The following is a 21509-nucleotide window of genomic DNA, read 5'->3' as shown; positions in this document are numbered from 1 at the left end:
TTACCTATTAAAAATATGTTTATGAGTCATGATTACCCTGAAGCTTTACTAGATTCCCTGATAGAAGAGGTCAAATCCAAGAGGTTTAATAAGGTTTATAACCCTATTTTAAGTGTCAAGCAAGTAGGCATGGCCCAAGGTGTTATTTTTAGTTTAGGTAACCAAGAGGTCATGAATAGCTTTAGTGAACAGAATGTAGGAGGGGAAATTGACTTTCACTTGAGTTTTATCACTACATTTACAGTGGATAGTCAAGTAATCACTAAGATTATCCAGAAAAACTGGGAATTATTTAGAATTAACCCAACTTTATTAGGTAAATTGCGAGATCACCCTAAAGTGATATTTAGAAGGGGTAAAAACCTAAAGAATTTGTTGGAACAGCAATGTAGGAATACCACTAAAATTACAGGTATGAGTAAATGTGAATCCTGTAATTTTTGTAAGCATGTTGATGTTGCAAATTGTTTTTTCATCAACAACATTCAGTATCAATTAAAACAGAGGTTTAATTGTAACTCCAAGAATGTGGTTTATTTAGCTAGATGCCAATGTTGCCCCGCACTGTACATCAGCAAAATGGAGCGTAGACTCTGTGATCGAGTCTATGAACATCAGTATGCAATTTCCAAAGGGAAAATTGAAAATGCCCTAGCAAAACACATTCTGACTTATAAGAAATACAAATTTAAATACATGATTATAGACCAGATATCCCATGACATCAGGGGTGGACCTTTACCTTTACACTTAGAGGAACTAGAACTGTTTTGGCAAATTAATTTGAATGCCTATAATTATCCAGGCTTAAATGAAACATGTTCTATTAGTTGCATTTTGAAACTGAAAAGTTTGCAGAGATGAGATTGCTTGTTATGACTATTTTTACATACTTGTAATTCAGTTATGTTGTGGCCACCTTTTGCATCTGATATTTATATTTATATTTAGGTGTGGTGTTTTAAATACATTTAAGAAAAATAGTATTTAGTAATAAAATATTATGAGCTATATGATATATTCATATTATTTATAATAATTATTGTTTTTCTATTTATTGTATTAGTTTTCTAATTTTGGCAGCTAGTAGTGGCTTTTATGAGGGAGTGTGTCTTTAAATATACGTATTTCATGTTGTCTGTTTTGATTGGTACAATCCATCATCTGGTACTATTTTAGTACACTTCTACTTTGTATTGTTTAGTTGTAATCTGATGAAGTTTGCTTTGCAAGCAAACGAAAAGTGCTTCATTTTATTTTATTTTATTAAACCAGCAGTTTGGACTTTGTTTGGCTTGCCGTTCCTGTGTTTTTGTTTTTAACAGTTTGTTACATGCCGGTGGTTTCAGGAGTTTTTTTATACTTTGAAGGATGTGAAGGTTAAATTTAAGTTCATCATCAATGATGGCACCTAGAAGCTTTGTGTGGGAGTCAGGTTGTATGGTGGTGTTATTGGAGGATAAGATGAGAAAGGTAGATTTTAGGTGAGTGAAAGAATGTGGAGGAATAGCAGGAGTTCATTTTTTTAGGGTTCAGGGTGAGTAAATTATCAGCCAGCCATTTTTCAAAAGATAGAAAAGTGTCCTGGGTAAGAATGTGAAGGCCAGAGATATTGCTGGAAGTGCAGATAAGAATCAAGTTGTCAGCATATTGGATTTGAGCAGATTGTTTACAGGAGGTATGAAGTTCATTTGTAAAGATATTGAACAGGAAGGGACCCAAGATGGAGCCTTGAGGTAGCCCGGTTGTCAAGGTTGAGCAGGAGGAGAGTCATCAAACAGATTGCTCTCTATGAGACAGATAACTAGAGAAGAAGGCTAGGGTGGAAGGAGAAAGACTGAGGTTGGAATGTTTAGTTAGAAGTATAGGATGAGAGACAGTGTCGAAGGCTTTAGAGAGGTTGAGGAAAAGGCTGGATACTAGGAGGTTATTATCTCGGGCCTTAGCTACTGTATGTGTAAAGGACAGGAGGGCTGTAGAGGTGCTGTGGTTAGGGCCAAAGCCATGTTGGGTGGGAGTGAGGAGGTTCTGTTGGAGGAGATAGCTTAGGAGTTGTGAGTGTATACATTTTTCCAGAATTTTGGAGAGAGGATGGCAAGTGGATGAAAATTTGATGGGTCCATTGAGTTCCCCCCTTTATGCAAGGGGATAGTGAAGAAGGGCTTCCAAATCTCTGGCACTGTTGCTTCCTGGATAGATCTATTGATTACAAGGGATACTGAATAGGCTATGGATTCTGCAGCTAATTTGAGAAAAGTGGGTGGGAGATTGTCTGAAGAGGGAGAGCAAGGGTTAAGCTTCAGAAGGAGTGATTTAATGTAAGAAGTTGGAACTGATTTGAAGGAGAAAATTTTACTGTTTTGTAGCTTGGGAGGGATAGAGGTGGAATTTGTGTTGGAATTTGAGGGTGTAAGTTTCTGGACAGTGTCAATGAAGTGTCTGTTGAGAAGGGTAGCAGTTTCTAGAGGAGTGTTATTTGGGAAAGGGGAGGGATTAGAAGGGCAGCTGGGATTGAGAATTTTCTTTAAAGTGGACCAGAATTTCTGTGGATTAGTTTTGCAGTTATTCTGGGGAGAATTATAGTATGACTTTTTGCCCTTACAGACATGTCTTTTGACAAGGTTCTAAAGGTCTTTGTACTTGTGAAACAGGGAAGGTTGTTTAGTCTTAGTCCAGGCTTTCCGAGTATTGTCACATTTATGTATGAGAGATTTAGTTTCTCTTGAAAGCCAGGGAGCAAAATTAGATTTTATTTGAATATGTCTGGTAGGGCTAGGGAGTTTAGGATATCAAAGAATGTGTTATTAAATTTGTGAACAGCTTCATTCAGAGGAATTAGTTTGAGGATGGACCAGTCAATACTTGAGAGGATAGAGCTGAATTGGGTGGTATTGAAGTTATTAAGTTTATGACAGTCTCTATAAGAGTGAGAATTTGCTGCTTGGGTGGAGTGTCATAGGATGGTAGTAGGAAGATGGTCACTCGAAGAGTTTGCTAAGGTAGTTGGACGGTGGTAAAGGTTAGGTGAGTTAGTGAGAATCCAGTCGATGGTAGAATTGGCAGAAGTGGTATTGTGCAGGTGGGTGGGGGATGTTATCAGTTGGTGGAATCCCAGAAGGTTGATACTGAGCTGTGGAGAGTCAGTACAAATTTTGGTCCAGTCAGTGTTAACATCACCTAGGATGAGGGTTTTGTAGGGTATGTTGTGAGAGAACCAAGATAAGATAGGTTCTAGGATTTGAATATTATTACCAGGGGAAATATATATGGAAGCAATGAGGATGATAAGTTCAGCTGGGTGTAAATCAGGACTAGGTGTGGTGATAGTGGAGAGGTTTAGACTATCAGAATGGAGGATGGCAACACCACCACCCTTTTTAGTAATTCTATCACAGCGGTAGATATTATAGCCTGTTGGCAGTATTTCACTGTTACTTATGTGGGGTTTTAACTGTTTTGGATAAGGCTAGGATGTGAGGGGTGGTTTGGGCAATCCAGGCATGTAGCTCAGTGATTTTGTTAGTGAGGCTTTGGATATTTAGGGCATAGAGAGGTGTTTGTGTTGTGATGTTTGATATTAGGGAGAATGAGGAGGGAGTGAGAGGTGGGATGATGGGGGTGGAGGAGCTGATAGTGGGTGCAAGGTTTTGGGGAGGGGAGCCTTGATTTGGGTGTATATCACCAACAAGAAGTATGTTGCTGGGAAGTGAGGTAGAGTATGTTAGTGAGAAAAAGTGGTAGTAAAGTTTTGGCTTGGGTTTATAGGAGAGAGGGTAACTCTCGAGTATAATAAATTTATTTTAGCAGTAAAAGGTGAAATTGAAGAGAGATGGGAAGATTAAGATGGGGATGGGATGAGATGGGGGAAGGTTTGAAAGTACATGTGGTAGGAGAGTATAGGAATGTCTTGGAAAGGTTTGTATGATAGGAGGTTAGATTTGCGAGCAGAGTTAGGATTGGTAATGTTAGGTATAGAAGCAGCATGATTATTTATGTGGTGAGTGTAGGAAGGACTATGAGAGTATAAACTGGTTTGGGAGAGGAGGAAGTAAAGTAAGTAGTGATGGTGCAAGAGTTGGGAAATATCAAGCAGGAGGTAAAGTATGAGTGGTTAAAAAGGACAGGAAGGCGAGGGATTAGTGGTAGGCAGGAAGTGGAGAGTGAGTGGTTGATATGGACAGGAAGGGGATGGTTTGGATAGTATAAATATAATTGAAGTGGGGTGGGTGGGAATGGGGGTAGGGTAGGGGCGCAAAGTGAGCTCGAGTGTAGCAAGGGCAAACAGAGCACAGATATATCAGCAGGAGCTTCAGAAATACCAAGAAAGACAATCAGTGAAGCTGGTAAGTTAAGTTTAAGAGGAGCCAGGAGTGACTGGAAATGAGTAAAGACACAGGCACAGGGAAGAGAGACTGAAACAGGTTAGAATGGAAGGAGAAATAACAGTAAGGAAAGCTAACAAAAGTCAGCAGGAACCTGTAGCCGGAAGATGGAGGACTAGGGAGCAGCCTGGTGATGTGCAGGAGGCAGCAACCAAGGGAAAAAAAGAGAACAAAAAACAGTACTGGCAAGATATAAAATAATAAACTTTAACAGGACATACTTTCAAAATTACACCCAAAAAAATAGAGAGAGGTAGTCTTCAATTGGGTCTTGGGTGCATGTAGTTTCGAAGCAGGGTAGGGTTGTGTAAGGAGTCTGTCCTAACCTATAAAAAAGGAAGAGAGAGGTAAGGGATTAAGAAAATGGAAGGACCAAGTAAGAGTGAAGGCTGGAAGGGGGTAGAGTATGTATGATGAGGGGGGTATCATAAGTAAGGGAGTGAGAAAATGAAAATAGTGGGTGCTGTCTGGGAGAAAAGAGATGCAACAGTGGGTGCTGTATGGGAGTGAGATAAATGCAGCAGAAAGAGCTACTAAGAACTTAGTTGGGACTATGGTCTAAGATACAAAGGAGATCCTCTGACAAGGATGGGAGAAGGTAGGGAGTGTCATCAGCAAATACCCTCCCTCTCTGTCAGTACCTCAGAAGTCCTAGATACTAACTGAACCCAGGTCATCTGTGCTGTAATTATGGCTTTATGCCTGTACCAAGGCAATGGCAACAGTGCATCAATTTTGTTAAATTTTTTGAATAATTTATAACCCTGGTTATATAGATGATTAAAAAACATTGAAAATTTTTAACTGCCAGTCAGTGGCTGAGACAAATCCAGCCATTACTACTGAGTGGCTCATACATAAAATGTCTTACACTGTGGTTATTGCTGCATAGGGCAACTTTCCATGTAAAGAATGTTGTTTGTATGAGTAGGGTGCATCACTTCACAAGCAGAATGACTGATCAATAATACTATTTAAAAAATGGAAATGGAAAAAGAGGGTATCCAATTGGCTACCTGAATACAAAAACTGGGTTGATAATAATATTACACAAAACTAGGCATGATAAGGGAACTAAGAACACCTATGTGTGTGAAACAAAAGATAAAGGGACTGCTGAGTTATGGGATGTTGACAAGTTAAGTGAGACTGAGGATGAATGGGAGAAAAATTTGGACTTGGCTGCAAAAATCCCACTGTATATATCCAGGCTGATTGAGTATGAAAGTTAAAAGTGAAAGGGTAAAACAGTTAAACCCAGAGAAAGTTATATGTATCCATCTATATTATCTTAATATAGATGATTATTATCAGGTTTCTGATCGTAACCTGCTTATTATATGTTTGAGACATGAATGCCGAGAAATTCAGCCCAAGACCGAAGCACGAAGGAGGAATTCTGGCACCCACATTGAGAACACATAATATTAGGCTATGATCAGAGATACAATCATAATTCTTTGCAGTACATGGAGATTTATCTGCTCCATGTACTACTAGTTACAGAAAAAAGTGCAAAGTGTTGTGCTGACTTTGAAATCTGGTAAAGTCATTAGGAAGCTCTATCAAACCATAAGATGTCCTTACGTTTTCATGTGTAAGAGAAGCAGTTGGTTTGTCTGTAATGTTCTACACAGCAGACAGAAATGAAGAAGAAATTAAGGTGTTTCATATTCTGCTGCTGTTGTTTACTGGCTGTCACTCTCAGCTATTAGTGCTTAGTGCCAGACATGACCTTAACAACCAGTAGGGGGTACTTAACAGTTGATAAGCACCTTTCTAAGCACTTTCTAAGCATTGCTCAGACCAGGTCTCATACTAGACTAATGTTGAACTGGGGTGTTTTTTAACTGATAATGGAGTGTAATCATGGCACTCCATGCACTACAATAATCTTCTGATTCAGTGATGGACCTTTATTTAATACCCTGCGGTCTAGTAAATGTCAGTTCCAATTTGGACTGCTAGGCATGGTGGACAGTTATTATCATTGTTTGAACTTTATATTTCATATTTGTATGACTTTTGTTATAGGTAAGTAAAGGAAATCAACCTTTTTAAGTTAATTTAAAGTGAAAGGTTATCCTACAACAGCAATGTGTGGGGATACAATGTATCTATAGGGTAATTTTTGTTCAGTAGTTATACTGAAAGTACAATGTTATATTTTTTAAGAAAGCACTGTCATATTTTATTTAGTGACACAGTCGATGTTGACATATTACCTGGCAGGCTGTCTACTTCTTATAGAAATGTTCTAAATCTTATGTTTAAACTTGTCCATTCGATTATGCTTCATATTAACTGTTTCTCCCACATTTCTAGTCTTGTTTGTAAGTGCGGTAGTGTTTGTCTTACAAAGCAATAATATTAATGTAATGGATTCCTTGTTAATACATATTAAGTATGTTATAATTTTGGTGTTATTTATGCTCAAAGTGTCCATGTGAGAAATATCTATCAGATAGATGGGCACTAAGATACCAATATAGTTTTTGGAACATCTGAGGGATATTAAAAATGCTGCAGCAACTTCTTCTGTTACTGATCGCTTTTTATGAAAATAATTATTTTGAATAGCTTAGATTTTTTTTAGTATGGATAAATGTAAAAATAAAGATGTTTTTTGAATATTCTTTGTATCCTAATGATATGAATAATGAATTGAATGATAAATATTTAGATTTATAGGTAAGTACTTGGCTAGCTGCCCTTGTGGACCATTTTAAGCCTAGCCAATTTTGCTTAGTGAGAATCAAACCCTGCACAATTTCAATTTATCCAGTTTATTTTAATGTATATATTTAATGAAATTCCCCAAGAGCTTTGTTATAGCTACAGGTAAAAATAGCTATTTGCCTTTTTAAGGTGAAATTATGTCCTTTGTTAATAGTGGGAAGGGTATAATGGAACTGTGCTGAGTAGGTATGAAAAATATAAATGAAAGTTGGATAAGGAGAAAAATAACAGGATGGGGCTGTAGATGAGTAAATATTGTAGAGAACAACATTTGGAGAGACTGAGGATATAATTTAAAGGAGCAAAATATAACTGTTGTTGAGAATATGAAAATGAATTTGATATATGTGAGATGGAATGGTATCTTAAATGGTGAACGGAAGTTTCTGAATTTTTTTTATGACTGACAGTTTACAAGGAGAGGTGAATAACTTGTGTATTATAATAGAGTCTGCTTGTACTTAGAGAATGTTCTCATTACAGAAAAAAGGCTGTTTCTGCTCCACCAGGATGCTTGTAGAAATTAAGGGAGCGATAACTGGTCAAGCAAAGATGGATCTAGGACTATCTACCGAACGCCCACAAAACCAAAATGGCCAAACACACTTTAGCGAAAGTGCTTTTCACCGAAAAAGCACCTTCGCTAAAGTGTAAAAAAAAAAATAAATTAAAAAAAACCCCACAGAACTCACATTTATGCAGGGGGGCAAGCCCCACCTGCACCCCCCCATGTGGGGGGCTGCACTCCTCACCCCCCTACTTTTAGATTCTCACTCCGAGATCACACTACAGTAGGGAAAAGGGAATATTCCCTTATCCGCACTGTGCCGCAATCTCACCAACATCCACTTCCCCACGTTTTTCTCTTTTTTTAGCACACTTTTGCAAAAGTGCTTTTTCGGTGAAAAGCACTTTCACAAAAGTGTGCTCGGCCGTTTCACTTTCGATGAAACAGTCATTTGGTAGACAGTACGGATCCTGCAAAGACATATATAAGCTGAAGGGTCATTGTTGATCTAAAATATGGGTTGGACAAAACATATGGGAATCATTTCTTGATGAAAGTAATGGAAGGGGTGTTAATAAATGTTATGAAAATGTATGCGTGTGAAGAATACCAGTGTGATAGATTTACAAGAATTGTGAGAATGAAGGCACGTAACACATCTGTAGGTGTGAATTGGAGAAATGACAAGCAAGAGGTGGACATAGTAAAAAAGGAAGGAGCATTTGTGAGGGCTACAGTGAGCAGTTTCATAGGGCAATTTACAGATACAAATTACCTCTTTGTTGACAGAAAATATTGTGGCACTAAGGCCTGAAGTACTGCAGATTACAGGTGTGAATAACAAATTGTTTCACACAACAAGATTTTATAGGTGCTTAGGCAGAGGAAGGAATTACAGTAAAAGATTAAGTTATGACTAAAAATTGCAGCTATCCAGCTTTCCTTAAATGTACATTTACTAATATGAATCTATAAGAAATGGAATAAAATTGAAACCTAAAAATCAAAGGATAGTAATAACTGATTTAACAAACATCATTAACAGCAGTAGGAACACCGCTCCAAATCAAAGCCTGGAAGGAAATGTTTAATAAGGGATATGATTTTGTTCAGCTGTGATTTTCTACGTATGTATTATATGTTTTTTGTATATTTGTTGTAGTAGCACTAAATTTTTTTTAAGACAAAAACGTGGCAACAACACCAACAGCTAAATCACAATACCACAGAACATTAACACCATTTTGAAAACTGTCACCAGCAAAATAGCATTTGAATGGACTAGAACAATACTAGATACCCACTGCCTATCCAGTTACAAAAAAAAAAAAATCACAAAACAAAGTAAACCAGATTTAAAGGGATCCATTTAATACAAACAACATATTATTTCTAAGAGTACGTCCACAAATGGCTGAAATAAAATGCCCAGATAGTTAACTGCCCAGGATCACAGCCATGGGCACTGCTTTCCATGGGAAAGTGCTGCTGCTACTGCAATCCATAAGTGTGCTCTAATTCCTTTATTTTTGGTAGATTTCTCCCTTCTCCAGGTTAGTGCAAGCATGGAAGTGATCTGTAAGACTAGAAATGTGTGAAGTTTCCCACATCTGGGGAACTGCGGAGGTCAAGCTCCCCTTGCAAAAACACCTCCACTTTTATTTTTTCACCCCACTGGGTTTCGGTTGTTAGTTTTTGGTGATGTGGTTCCTTTGCATTCTGATATTTGAATTTCCAGAGAAAGCTATAATAAAGGAATAAAACTCATGGCACACCAAAGTTAGAGTTGAAACAATATACTTGGATGGAAACTTAAAATACAACATAAGTGACCACTTCATTTATGGACTAAAATAATTATATAGTATAAAATATGTGTTCATACATAAACATAAGAATGAGGTTAAGTTTTGCAGAATACTGGTATGTTGCTTAGGTTTTTCAATTACTACCCATTCCAGCTTGTGAGTATTTCTGCATACTGATATGGATCCAGAATCAGAAACTGTTTCTTATACCTTAACTCTTTTTCTCTGTTATGGGAATATTTAAAAATAAAAAACAAAACGGCTTGGCAATAAAACAATATCCACACTTTAATTCAATAAAAAACAACCGGTAAGCGCTTTCATTCACATACAACTTCACACCTGGTTGTGTAACAAACATCAGTTCATATAAATAATATTGTTCACATCACATGATGCACCCTCAGTGTTTTAACCCTTTTCTGCTAAAAACTACCTTGAAGTTTTCTCTATCATTCATACCTGGATCTGCACGTGTATTAAGTCTTACCTGCCAGCAGTATTCCTTCCAATTTAAATCATCTTCTGAAGATTCAAGAAGATTCATTAAACAGTTTGCTGTCCACCTTGCAAGTACTACCATACAATAAGGAAAAATGTATATCCTCTTTTATCAATATATTTCTAAAAGTTCTGAAATCAGTATACCCATTTTTTCTGTGACTAAATGGTAACAGACTAGATGGCACCTGTAGCTTCAATGTGTGTGTGTCTCAGCTGAAGCCATCTCACATCACCTCGTTCTGTCTTCATCTAGAAGCAGCATGTGGCCCCTTTACTTCCTCTTCCTCATCCTTCTCTAAGCTGAATGGCAAGATGACAGAAGTACACAAATATAACAAACAAACCACCAAGTATAGTCATAAATAAAACATGTCTGTAACATGTTTATTGCAAGATTAAACTGTTAAGCGAAGTAGAAGGATAAGCTAGTTAGCCACTTTTAAAAGGGCATAACCCAGTGTGAGGTACATTGATGTGTGTTTAGACACACACACACACACACACACACACACACACACACACACACACACACACACACACACACACACACACACCAGTGTGAGGTACACAGATGTGCACACACATGCACACTCACATACACACACACACACACACACACACACACACACACACACACACACACACACACACACACACACACACACACACACACACACACACATACACAGCTCACATATACCATTATTGGAGATACCATTTTAAAGAAACTTTGTAAGACTACAGAAAAATTTATTTTTTTACTGATATTTGTTTTTTTTCCTATTTTATATGATTTTTGCATATGTTTCTTCTATGTTTTGAGTGCAAGAAGATGGTAACTTTTATTCAAAAACACAAAGAGACTTAATGGAAAGAAAACATGGACACCATTTTCTGGATGTTATGTCATCCAGGGTAGGTACATAGAGAAGTAATAAAACGTCCAGGGGTGTGTAGGCCTTCTGCCTATATGGTTAGGCCACACAGCATCCCAAGGAGTCCAGTATTTCCCTGTAATTCCCATGCTGTAAGACATTGTTGTCTATTTATAAACCAAAAGGCAACTATGGCAGTAATTCAGAAGGAGTGGTATATGGTTTGTCTTCTTGTTTTCCTCCCAAATTCTGTGTTAGATTCAACCAGAAATAAAAAAAAAATCAGATGAGAATACTAGAACACTATCAAGATAAGGAATAACTCTGGTAAGAGTCATATTAAGAAAACTTTTTTACAGAAAGAAATGTGAAGACCTCTGGCACTGCATCCTAACAGCACATTTGCTATAACCATTGTTTATTGCTCTTTGTTAAATGGTATAGTCTTGGACATGCACAACCCCTCCTCTCCCACCTTATGCAGCAATGTACCAATCCAAATGCAGGTACCTGGAGAATCCATAACTCCACCCCTGCATTACATTTTACCCAGATCACCAGCTGCCACCTGTTTGCTCAGACTTCCAGAAACTGCTGCCTCCATCCATCACCAATGTCCTGCCTGCACTTGATGATATTAATGAACAGTTTGTTCTTGTGTTGTTTTGTGCATGTGAGTAGCATACATTTTGAAACTGCTGCATGTAGTGGATCTAGAATAGATCTCTGTTGCGCCTCTGTTTTCACTTACCTCTCCACTAGCAAACCTCCCTCACCCACCAATAACTCTTCCAAAATAAACTACTTCACTACTTATGGAGCCAGTCTGGCCCTGCATAGCCTCATTTTATAGTCATCGTCATTTGGTTCATAGGTGATTACTAGGCTAATGGCCCTGGAGTCAACACAAGCTTTGCCCAAGAATATACCCAGTCATCCTGTTGCCAGATGCTAGTTCCTTGCGCCCCTATCGAGCAAGGCTGTTGAAATGATCCCTAGGATGAATTTCCCATTACCCATCCACTCATCAAGATTTTTCTTGAGAGGGCTAGTGAAGTGCTCTGCTTGAAATGAATGGGAAGTTTATTCCAGAGTATGGGTAGTCTCTGGATTAGGAGCCTGTCCCTCCAGCAGGTTCTGTTTATTGTGGTGATGAGGTTGAGGTCCTTGGACCATGTGGTGTGGAGGGATTGAGTCTTTTTCAGATGAAGCATGTCTAGAAACACTGGGTCAGACATGGTTTGTATGCCAAGCAGAGATCGCCTCTAAGTAGCTGATATGAGATGGAGTATAGCTGTAGTTTTTTGAGTCTGTCTGTATAGGGCATGTGTTTGAGTCCTAAGATCCTCTTTGTGAGGAATTTCTGTGGCCTCTCCAGATGTTGCAGGTGTCTAGTGAGGTACATGTCAAATGGGGCACTGTACTCTATAATGGGTCTAATGAGGGATGAGTAGAGAGGGATTATGACTTCTTTCTTCCTGGATGAGAAACCTTTTGTAATGAGGTGTGCCACATAAAAGGGCTTTCTAACTACAGTAGCCACATAGTTGTCAAAGGAGAGGTTACTATCTACTTGTGTCCTTAGATCTCTTATCACACCTTGGGATTTGAGAGGGCTACCGTCGATGTGGTATTTCATGGGCACCATGTTTTTCCTGAAGGAGATGACAATGCACTTTTTAGCATTGAGCTTAAGACCATGGTTCTGGCACCAGTCGTTGGTGTCTGTGAGGCCTTTTTATAGGATGTCGACGTCAGCTTGAGAGTCAATAATGGCTCCCAGTTTGCAGTCATCTGCCACCTTGGTCAACCAGAGTCCTTTGGTGTTGGCCTGAACTTCAGAGAAGTATATACCAAACAGGAGAGGACCCAGGACAGATCCTTGTGGGACTCCATTTGTGACTGCCTGGTAGTCAGATTTGAGAGTCCGCTTCTTTCACTGTGTGGGTTCTGTCCATGAGCCAGTTGGCAACCTATCTTATGATGTAGTGGTTAATGCCTAGTTTGGTGAGTCTGTCAGTGATCACTGAGTGGGGGATAGTGTCGAAGGCCTTGGCCAGATCAAGGTAGGCTATATGGGCTGCCTTGCCTTCATCGACCGCTTTAGTGACAGATTCGAAAAAGTCTATCAGGTTGAGCAAACATGATCTACCCTTCACAAACCCAAACTGTGAGGGGTCCGGGGTTTGAAGGTTCCTAATATCCTTATTTATAAGGTCCATAATGATGCACTCCATGGCCTTACAGATCAGGCTCGTCAGGCTGGTGGGGTGGTAGTTTCCTGGGTCAGTAGTCACTCCCCCTTTCTGGAGTGGAATTACTGTAGCAGTGCACCATTTGGTGGGAACAAAGCCTGGTGCGAGGTTGTGGCTTGAACAGGGCGTACAGGTGAGGTGCCAGTTCCATTTGTAATTTGTGTAGCATGCAGCCAGGTATATTATCAGGTCCCATGGAAGCTGTGTTTTTGACTTTGGATAGTGCAGCTTCTACCTGAGCAGCCATGATATTAGGGATTTGGCATTCCTTGGGTACTGGGATGGGTGCTTTTGGCGGTGGGGGGGGGTAAAGTTTGCACTAAACCTGTCGGCCAAGATGTTTGCAATATCTGTTGGTTCAGTATAAATGGTGCCATTGTGCAGTAGCTCAGAGCACCTCTGCATATTGTTATGCAGATTATTGACATAGCTAAAGAATGCCTTGTGGTTATCTTTAGCATCAGTTGCAATTTTGTTTTCATAATTATCTTTGGAGGCTTTGATGATGGATCTTAGTTTTTTGCTATGACTTAAAAGGGAATTTTTCCAGTCTTGGGACTTTGCTCTTTTCTGCAACAGTTTTTTTCTTCTGTTGTAGAGTTTGTTAATGGCAGGGGACCACCAGATTGGCTTCCTTTTTTTGGAGGACATGATCTTGGTTTGGTTAGGTATGGCCTGATCCATGCACTTGCGTAAATGCTCATACAGTGCCTTGGTGTATGATTCAGCGGCCATACATCCTTTCTCCGTTTGCGTGAGTGATGTGAAGTCTGACACTTCTGTCTTCAGAAGCTCAAAATTGGCTTTGGAGAGGTTTTTCACTGTGATTTCCTTCATGGGGGATGGGGGTAGGATTTGAATATCAACTGTGATTAACTTATGGTCAGATGTGACCAAGGAGGAGTTGATTACTGGTGTAGAAAAGCGGTCCCCCATGTTTGTAATGACCAGATCGAGAATGTTTCTACCTCTGGTGTGGGGGTGAGAATGAGTTGGTCCAGGGTGCTGGAATTAATGTATTCCAGAAATCATTGGGAAAATGAGCTGGAGCAGGAGTAATTTTCCCAGCTAATGGAGGGGTAGTTAAAGTCTCCCAGTATAAGGGTATTTGGTTGAACCATAATGCTTTCCAGAGTGTTCAGGAATGTTGAGTGGGAGTCTTGGAACATAGTGGGGGATCTATAGCAGGGTACAACCTGGACTGCAGATTTAGTCAGTGCTAGTTGTACTTATAGTATCTCTGATGCATTATGTTGGGCAGTCTAGAGGTGTGTGTATCCTTTATGAAGATGGATACGCCACCGTCCTTCGGGCTTCTGTCCAGGTTTGGGGGACGAAAGGTGTGATATGCTGTGTAGCCTGGTAGTGCTGGGGTGCTCTCTGGAGCCTTGAACCAGGTCTCTGTTACTGCACAGAGGTCAATATTTTCTAGTTTTAGGAGTGACTCAAGTGAGTACATTTTGAGATTTAGGCTTCTAGTGTTGAGTAGCATTACCCTCAGGTTGTTGTTGTATGGTGGTAAATTGGTCTTCAGGGCATTGCCTAAAAAAGGCACTACAGGGGTGGCAAGAGCCTTTGCCAGTATCCAGAATCCCAGGGGTGACAGATGCAGGCCATATCTGGCAAAGCATCGAGGTCTGTCGATCATGTCACCCCAGGTAGACCTTTGAATGACACCAGAAACGTAGCCAATTGTTGAAGTCAATTATTTTCTACTTGTACTATGGTATCATTCTAGATGATGATAGTATGCTACTCATGGCTAGGGTCATATCTGCCTGGGCTACAAGATCCGAGAGCTCCTCCATGTCTCTTTTCATGTAATCCAGGAAGGTATGTCTTAGGTCATTCACACCAACATGGACAATGACTGAGTCATAGTGGTACTTATTGTGGAGAGACCCAAGTGCATGCGTTATGGGGCGAATCCTGGCACCCGACAGGCAGCTGACCATGACCTTCTCCTTATTTGGAATTCAAAAACGATTCTTACTTAAGCAAATGAATGTTAAATAAAAATCTAGATATCACCAAATCATTAATAGCGTTATATATACAATAAAATCATACATTTATCTATCTGCATACAAAATATATAGTTGCAACCTAATAACAAGGCTCTTGACAGCTGAAGGCACAAGGCTCAAATGAGTTTTCCAGTCATGTGGTTTATAGCTTTACCTTTCATCTTAAGAGCCCATCCTGTATTGTACATGATGCTATGGCTCTGTAGATCTGTGCACTTTTCTTGTGAAGGCTATGAATAGTTATGCATCTAGATTTAATTAATAACTATGAAGGGATTCTGCTAAACATTCAGTTTGAATAGACATATATCTGTACACGAAGATGTATATACACAGAAATGGAAAGCAGTCAAACACACAATACTCACACAAATGCACCAACATTTTAAAAGTGTTCGTTTCACTTTCATATTGAGTCACTGCATGCATTTGTCAAGCATTTTGCAGTTTTCTATATTTTCTTGCAAGCTGGAATGTGAAACTAGTTAAATCAGTCCAATTAATATTTTTAGCCCTACTTCCAACCCCCTTCTCCTCATCAAGTACCTGCTGGGAAAGTGTCAGCATGCGGACCCCCCAGCGTCGGTGCCAGTTACTGGTATCAGACTGGATCTCGATTAGCTCATCTTCTTGTTTCACTGTCTTAATGTGGGTAACCTGTAAAGGAAACACAGCGTTAGTGACCAAAACCAAAGCTTGCAAGAGGCATTTACTGTGTATTTCATTACATTACTCCTGCTAGAAAGAAAAGAATTGCAGAAGCACAGCCTGATGCATGTGCTGGTGTACAAATGTATATATATATATATATATATATATATATATATATATATATATATATATATATATGGGTTCTGTTCAGAAGCTCGAAATACTGAAATCTCGAATCCCAATAAGCCAAATCCACATAATAGCGAAAGTTTATAAGCACGAGATTCAAAACCTCGAATACCAGAGGTTTTGAATTTCGTACTTCTAAAGTTCCACTATGGTCATGTATTCAGGTAAGTGTGTGCGTGTGTTAAGGGATTTGGGTAGGGGCTGTGGTGTGTATCAGTGTGTTTTTTTGCTGTGATGTGTGTGTGTGCAAAGAGAAAGTAGCTTGTGTGGTGGTGTTTTATGTGTGTTTGTATGTAGTGCTACCTCGGAGTGAGAATATTTAAGTAGGGGGGTGTGGGGGGCTTGCCCCCTAAATGGGGGGTGCAAATTCAAAACTTCCGGTATTCGAGGTTTTAAATTTCATGGTTTATAGTTTTCGTTGTTTTGTGGATTCCACTTCTTGGCTCGAGATACTGAAATTCGAGATTTCAGTATTTCGAGCTTCTGAAGTGAACCCATATATATATATATATATATATATATATATATATATATATATATATATATATATATATATGTAGGTCTACTTCACGTCACCAAAATCCCATTTCACTGACATTTATTAAACTGAGACCAAATCACCTAAACTTACAAACACTGACAACTCATTTCACTGAATTTCATTTCACCAACAGCTTAAAATGTTAAATTTTACAAGATTAAGTGGGAAACCATATCAAACAAACTCACAAAACTAATGGCTACCTCTTTCTACAACTTAAAAACTACTTGTATATCCTCTTAACAAAAACCAGACAATATAAAACCAAACTAAGTGTGGGTCTATGCCCCCCAACATGATGGGCTGTGCCCCCCACGCACCCCCTAACTATATATACTAACTCTAGATTGCACTACAGTGGGGAACAGGGCATATACCTTTTACTTGCTCACAGTACTCTACACACTACCACATCAAGTCTATACCTTACAATTCAGTGAAATGAAATTCAGTGAAATGAGTTGTAAGTGTTGTGAACTTTCGGTGATTTGAAAAGTCAAAAACCGATAGGGCTCACCACGGCTGATAAAAAACTCCTTTATTACTGCAGTACAAGTAAGCGCTTTCGCGTTCTCTCAACGCTTCATCAGACTTCAAAACAGTTACATTCAAAAAAATAATCTTTAAATACATTCACCAATAAAAAACAGCCAGTCAACATCACTATGATATCATCACATGTTTGCATCACTTAAAAAATAAAGGTATACATCATAAAACATGTATACTATTATATACAGCTCTATTTCATCTCATGATAAATATAGTATACTTTCTTTGACTGTAAAAACAAATATAGCCCTTCAATAAAAAAAAAAAAATATATATATATATATATATATATATATATATATATATATATATATATATATATACATACACTAAAAATCAATGCTTATAGGGACGTGCTGCTAGAAAAGGTTTTAAACTAACCTTCTCATTGAGTCCTTGTCCTTTATATGCCTGTAATCTAATAATCCATCTATTTTCATATTCTTCTGTGTGATTATTTTACATTCCCTAATCTTTTCGTTCTTTTAAATAACTGCAGTACATTAAACTTAAAGGAGTGTGATGTTCCTACACTTAATATGTGTCTAGCTAAGGCATTGTGATCATCCTCCTTGTTGATGGCGTATACATGTTCCCTTACACGTTCCCTGAGGCTTCTGTTCATCTTACCTACATAGAAACAAGAGCATACCTGGCAAACAGCCAGGTATACTAAGTCTCTTGACTTACAATCAGCATAAAAGTCAAAACTGAAAGAATTTCCTGTGTCTGGATGAATAAAGACACTATTTCCTGACATATAAATACATTGATGGCAGCCTCTACGAGGAAGTGTACCCCTCCTATTGGATAGGGTATCACTCTTGTCATTTATCTCATAGCAGAGGAGCCTTTTCAGGGATTTCATATTCCTGAAACTAAAACTAGGTTTATTACCCACTATTTCAGAAATGCTGTCGTCAGTGGTAAGGATACTCCAATTCTTATATATTATATTCTTAATTTTCATACTTTTGTTGGAGTAAGGAATAGTTATCCTATTGACAGCAGTTTGATATCCTCTATTAACCTCAGTAATTTCACAACGTTGATGTCTGTGTAAGTATGTCTTGCCCTTTCCTCTCCTCATGGAGTGGGTATTACAATAAATATTTTCTACTTCTTTATTATTATAGCCTCTTGCTAGGAGATTGCCAGCTAACATCCCTTGTTTGCAATTAAAAGTCTCATCTTCTGTGGTAAGGCGAGAAATTCGCAGGGTCTGGCTCTCCACTATGTTGCCATAAATATGTTGTGGGTGCATACTATTATGATGTAAAATACTATTTCTCCAGCAAGATTTCCTATATATTTCTGAATGTGTCACTCCATCTCTCTTTGATATTTGTACATCTAAAAATTCAATCATATTATCTGAACTTTTATGTTCAAAACTCAAAAAACTTGTTGTACCATTTATATATTCAATAACTTCAGTTAATTCACTCATAGTCCCATCCCATACAAAAAACACATCGTCTACAAAACGCTTGTAGAACTTTATGTTCTTACCATAATTTGTATTGGATATGACATAGGTGTTCTCCCAATATGCCAACATGAGGTTGGCATATGAATTGGCACAAGGGGTGCCCATTGCAACCCCTTTTCTTTGTAGATAATATGTGTTATTGTACATGAATACATTGTTATTAAGTACAAAATCAAGTAGCATAAGAATTCTGATAACCAAATCCCTTGAAATTCCTCTCTCAATAAGGTATAACCTTAAATACTCCATTCCTATGTCATTAGGAATCGTAGTAAACAAGGACACAACATCTATGGTCACCAGCAACTCATCATTAGTTATATCATGTGTAGAAAGATATGCACCATAGCTCTCTAAAAACTGGTGTGTGTCCTTGAGTATGGTTATCGTATCAGACTACTGGTCTGAGATGTTTCTCAATGAAAATAGAAGCCGGCTCCATGAGCCACCCACCACCTGATACAATAGGTGGACAAATCAATGTCTTATGAATTTTCGGGAGTCCCCTAAATGTAGGAATCAGAGGTGACTCAACCAGAAGATATTTATAGAGTTCACCATCTATAACACCACACAGAAGTAAATCATACAGTTCTGTATGTACATTCTTGCTCAATCTATCTAATAGTATATTATTAAGCACAGAGTATGTATCAGCATCATCTAGCATGTTCTGCATAGTGTTAGAATATATCTCGAGGTCTAAAACTACAATTGCACCTCCCTTATCTGCCTGTCTAATCACAATACTATCATTGTCCTGTAACTTCTTAATAGATGCAAATTCATCAAACGACAGATTATAAAACTCAGATCTAGTATTGGATTGATACAGTTCAAAAATGTCACGTTCACATGCCCTATCAAACGCCTCAAGAAGAGGATGAGTTAAAGGTATATAAGTAGAGGGCCTTCTAAACACATTCCCTGTTGTAACACCATTATTACCATACTGCATTTTTAGACTTACACTTCTAGTAAAGTTCTTAATATCCAGTAAAACATCAGTAATGTCAGCAGATTCGGAAGGTATAAAAGACAAACCACGATTTAATAAAGATAATTCAGTATTGGTTAACGTATAGTTGGATAAATTAACCGCTAAGTTTTGGTAGTAGGTTAGTCGGTGATTTGGTCTCAGTGAAATGAATGTCAGTGAAATGGGATTTCGGTGAAGTGAAGTAGAATCATATATATGTATGTGTATATATATATATATATATATATATATATATATATATATATATATATATACATATATATATATATATATATATATATATATATATATATATATATATATATATATATATATATATATATATATATATATATATACATATACATATACACAGACACACACACACACACACACACACACACACACACACACACACACACACACACACACACGCACACACACAATGAATGTATCAGTCTTAGCATATTTGGATATACTTAGGTATATGTATAAATGCATGCATGTCTATGTGAGTGTGTAGATATCACTATGCATGTTTTTATGCAGCTGCATATGAGTTTGACCCTTTATGTTGCAGAATGTATATACAATGATTTTTTTTTTATTTTATACTAGCTGTATCTCAAATAACTTATTAGCTCAGAATAAAGAGAGGGAAGAGATAAGAGGAGATTATGCAGAAGAAAGTAAGCAACAGCACAGACAAGTGCTAATTTATGCCTTCAGTAACATCTATTTCAAATGATCCAACATAAAAAGTCCAGTTAGAAAATAGCAAATGTAAAAAGCCAAATTAAAATTTCAAAAAGTAATTAGAATAAGGACTGTAAATACTATTAAGACAACTAGTTGCTGGATTATCTTGAAATGCTGTTATTGAAATACCAAAACATTGATTTGTTAATAGCGTTAGATTGCTGTGATGGTTTAATATGACATTATATGTAATATTGAATGTCTTCCTCCTTTCTTTGTGTATATTGTATATATGTTAAATTAATAAAAAAAATGAAAACAAATTAAAATTTCACAGAAACTCCAGTGACATTCATTGCAATATATAATAATAATTTGTTTGTTAACTGGGGTAGTGAACAGATCCTCATGGACCCAAATCAGCCACAGTCCAGAAGCAATGTCTGGTTAAGAGTCACACAAGAGACAAATGCAGTCTGAAGGAATCATCCCCTACAGTACTGGGCCTAAAACCTCTGTGTTAACTGCCAGAATATAAATGAGTGCAAAATGTCATAAATCAACACAAAATAGTATATTTTAAATACTTTTTGCAAGAAGGAAAGCACCCCCTGCACTCCTTACATACAGGTGAGACTGATCAGATATGCCCCCTACTTAAATAGTCTAACTTTGAGGTCACACAACCCTACTGCATGAAGAAATGCTAGATTCTATTCAAAGCAAAGTATATCTGCAAGACTGTATGATGTTAGAATCAGAATGTCAGTGTAGAAAGGGAGGACACATCCTCTCAAATGGGAATTGCCACCCCCCCCCCGATAAGTATATTTTATAAATAAAAAAAATCAGTCTTTTATTTTGACTTTAACTTTGACTTTTTTAATCTGATCATTTAAAGCAGAAGCATTTAATAACGTCTTCATAAGTACATGCAGGAAGTCAGGGCACGCCAACAGTATCATGTAGCTGGAAGCCTTAATGGAGAACACTGACAGTTTATAAGGTAATAGAAGTACTGCATCAACCAGCCATGTTATTGTGAGGTGGCCTTTCATTTTACTCTTGTATTGCAGTGGTGGTCAAATACATGGTTATAGGCAATAGAAGGATACGGAATCCTATAAAGACTTACAGACCAGCCACAGCAAACATGATGTCTTGTATTTTTTATTTGTATTTGTTTGCTGGGTTGGTCTGACTGGTCATAAACCCATACCCCAAATACAGAAATGGGTCAAAATGTAAACTTTGTTAGGATTCACACACATCAATCTAACATTTCAGGAGTTCATTGTCTGAGGTTGC

At 37.9% G+C, this 21509-nt stretch overlaps 1 protein-coding gene across 1 annotated transcript in view; it reads right to left on the bottom strand.

Moving 5' to 3' along the window:
• SV2A (synaptic vesicle glycoprotein 2A) overlaps positions 1–21509 on the bottom strand; it is a 1331300-nt gene that overhangs the window by 181740 nt on the left and 1128051 nt on the right. The window contains exon 8 of the mRNA XM_044079906.1: positions 15645–15755. Coding sequence (XP_043935841.1) covers positions 15645–15755 — 111 coding nt within the window. The remainder of the gene's footprint in view (positions 1–15644; positions 15756–21509) is intronic.

Source organism: Protopterus annectens, chromosome 8.part0, assembly GCF_019279795.1.
Source record: "Protopterus annectens isolate FY-2018-M chromosome 8.part0, PAN1.0, whole genome shotgun sequence".
NCBI classification, from domain to species: domain Eukaryota; kingdom Metazoa; phylum Chordata; order Ceratodontiformes; family Protopteridae; genus Protopterus; species Protopterus annectens.
This window is presented reverse-complemented; position numbering and strand designations above follow the sequence as displayed.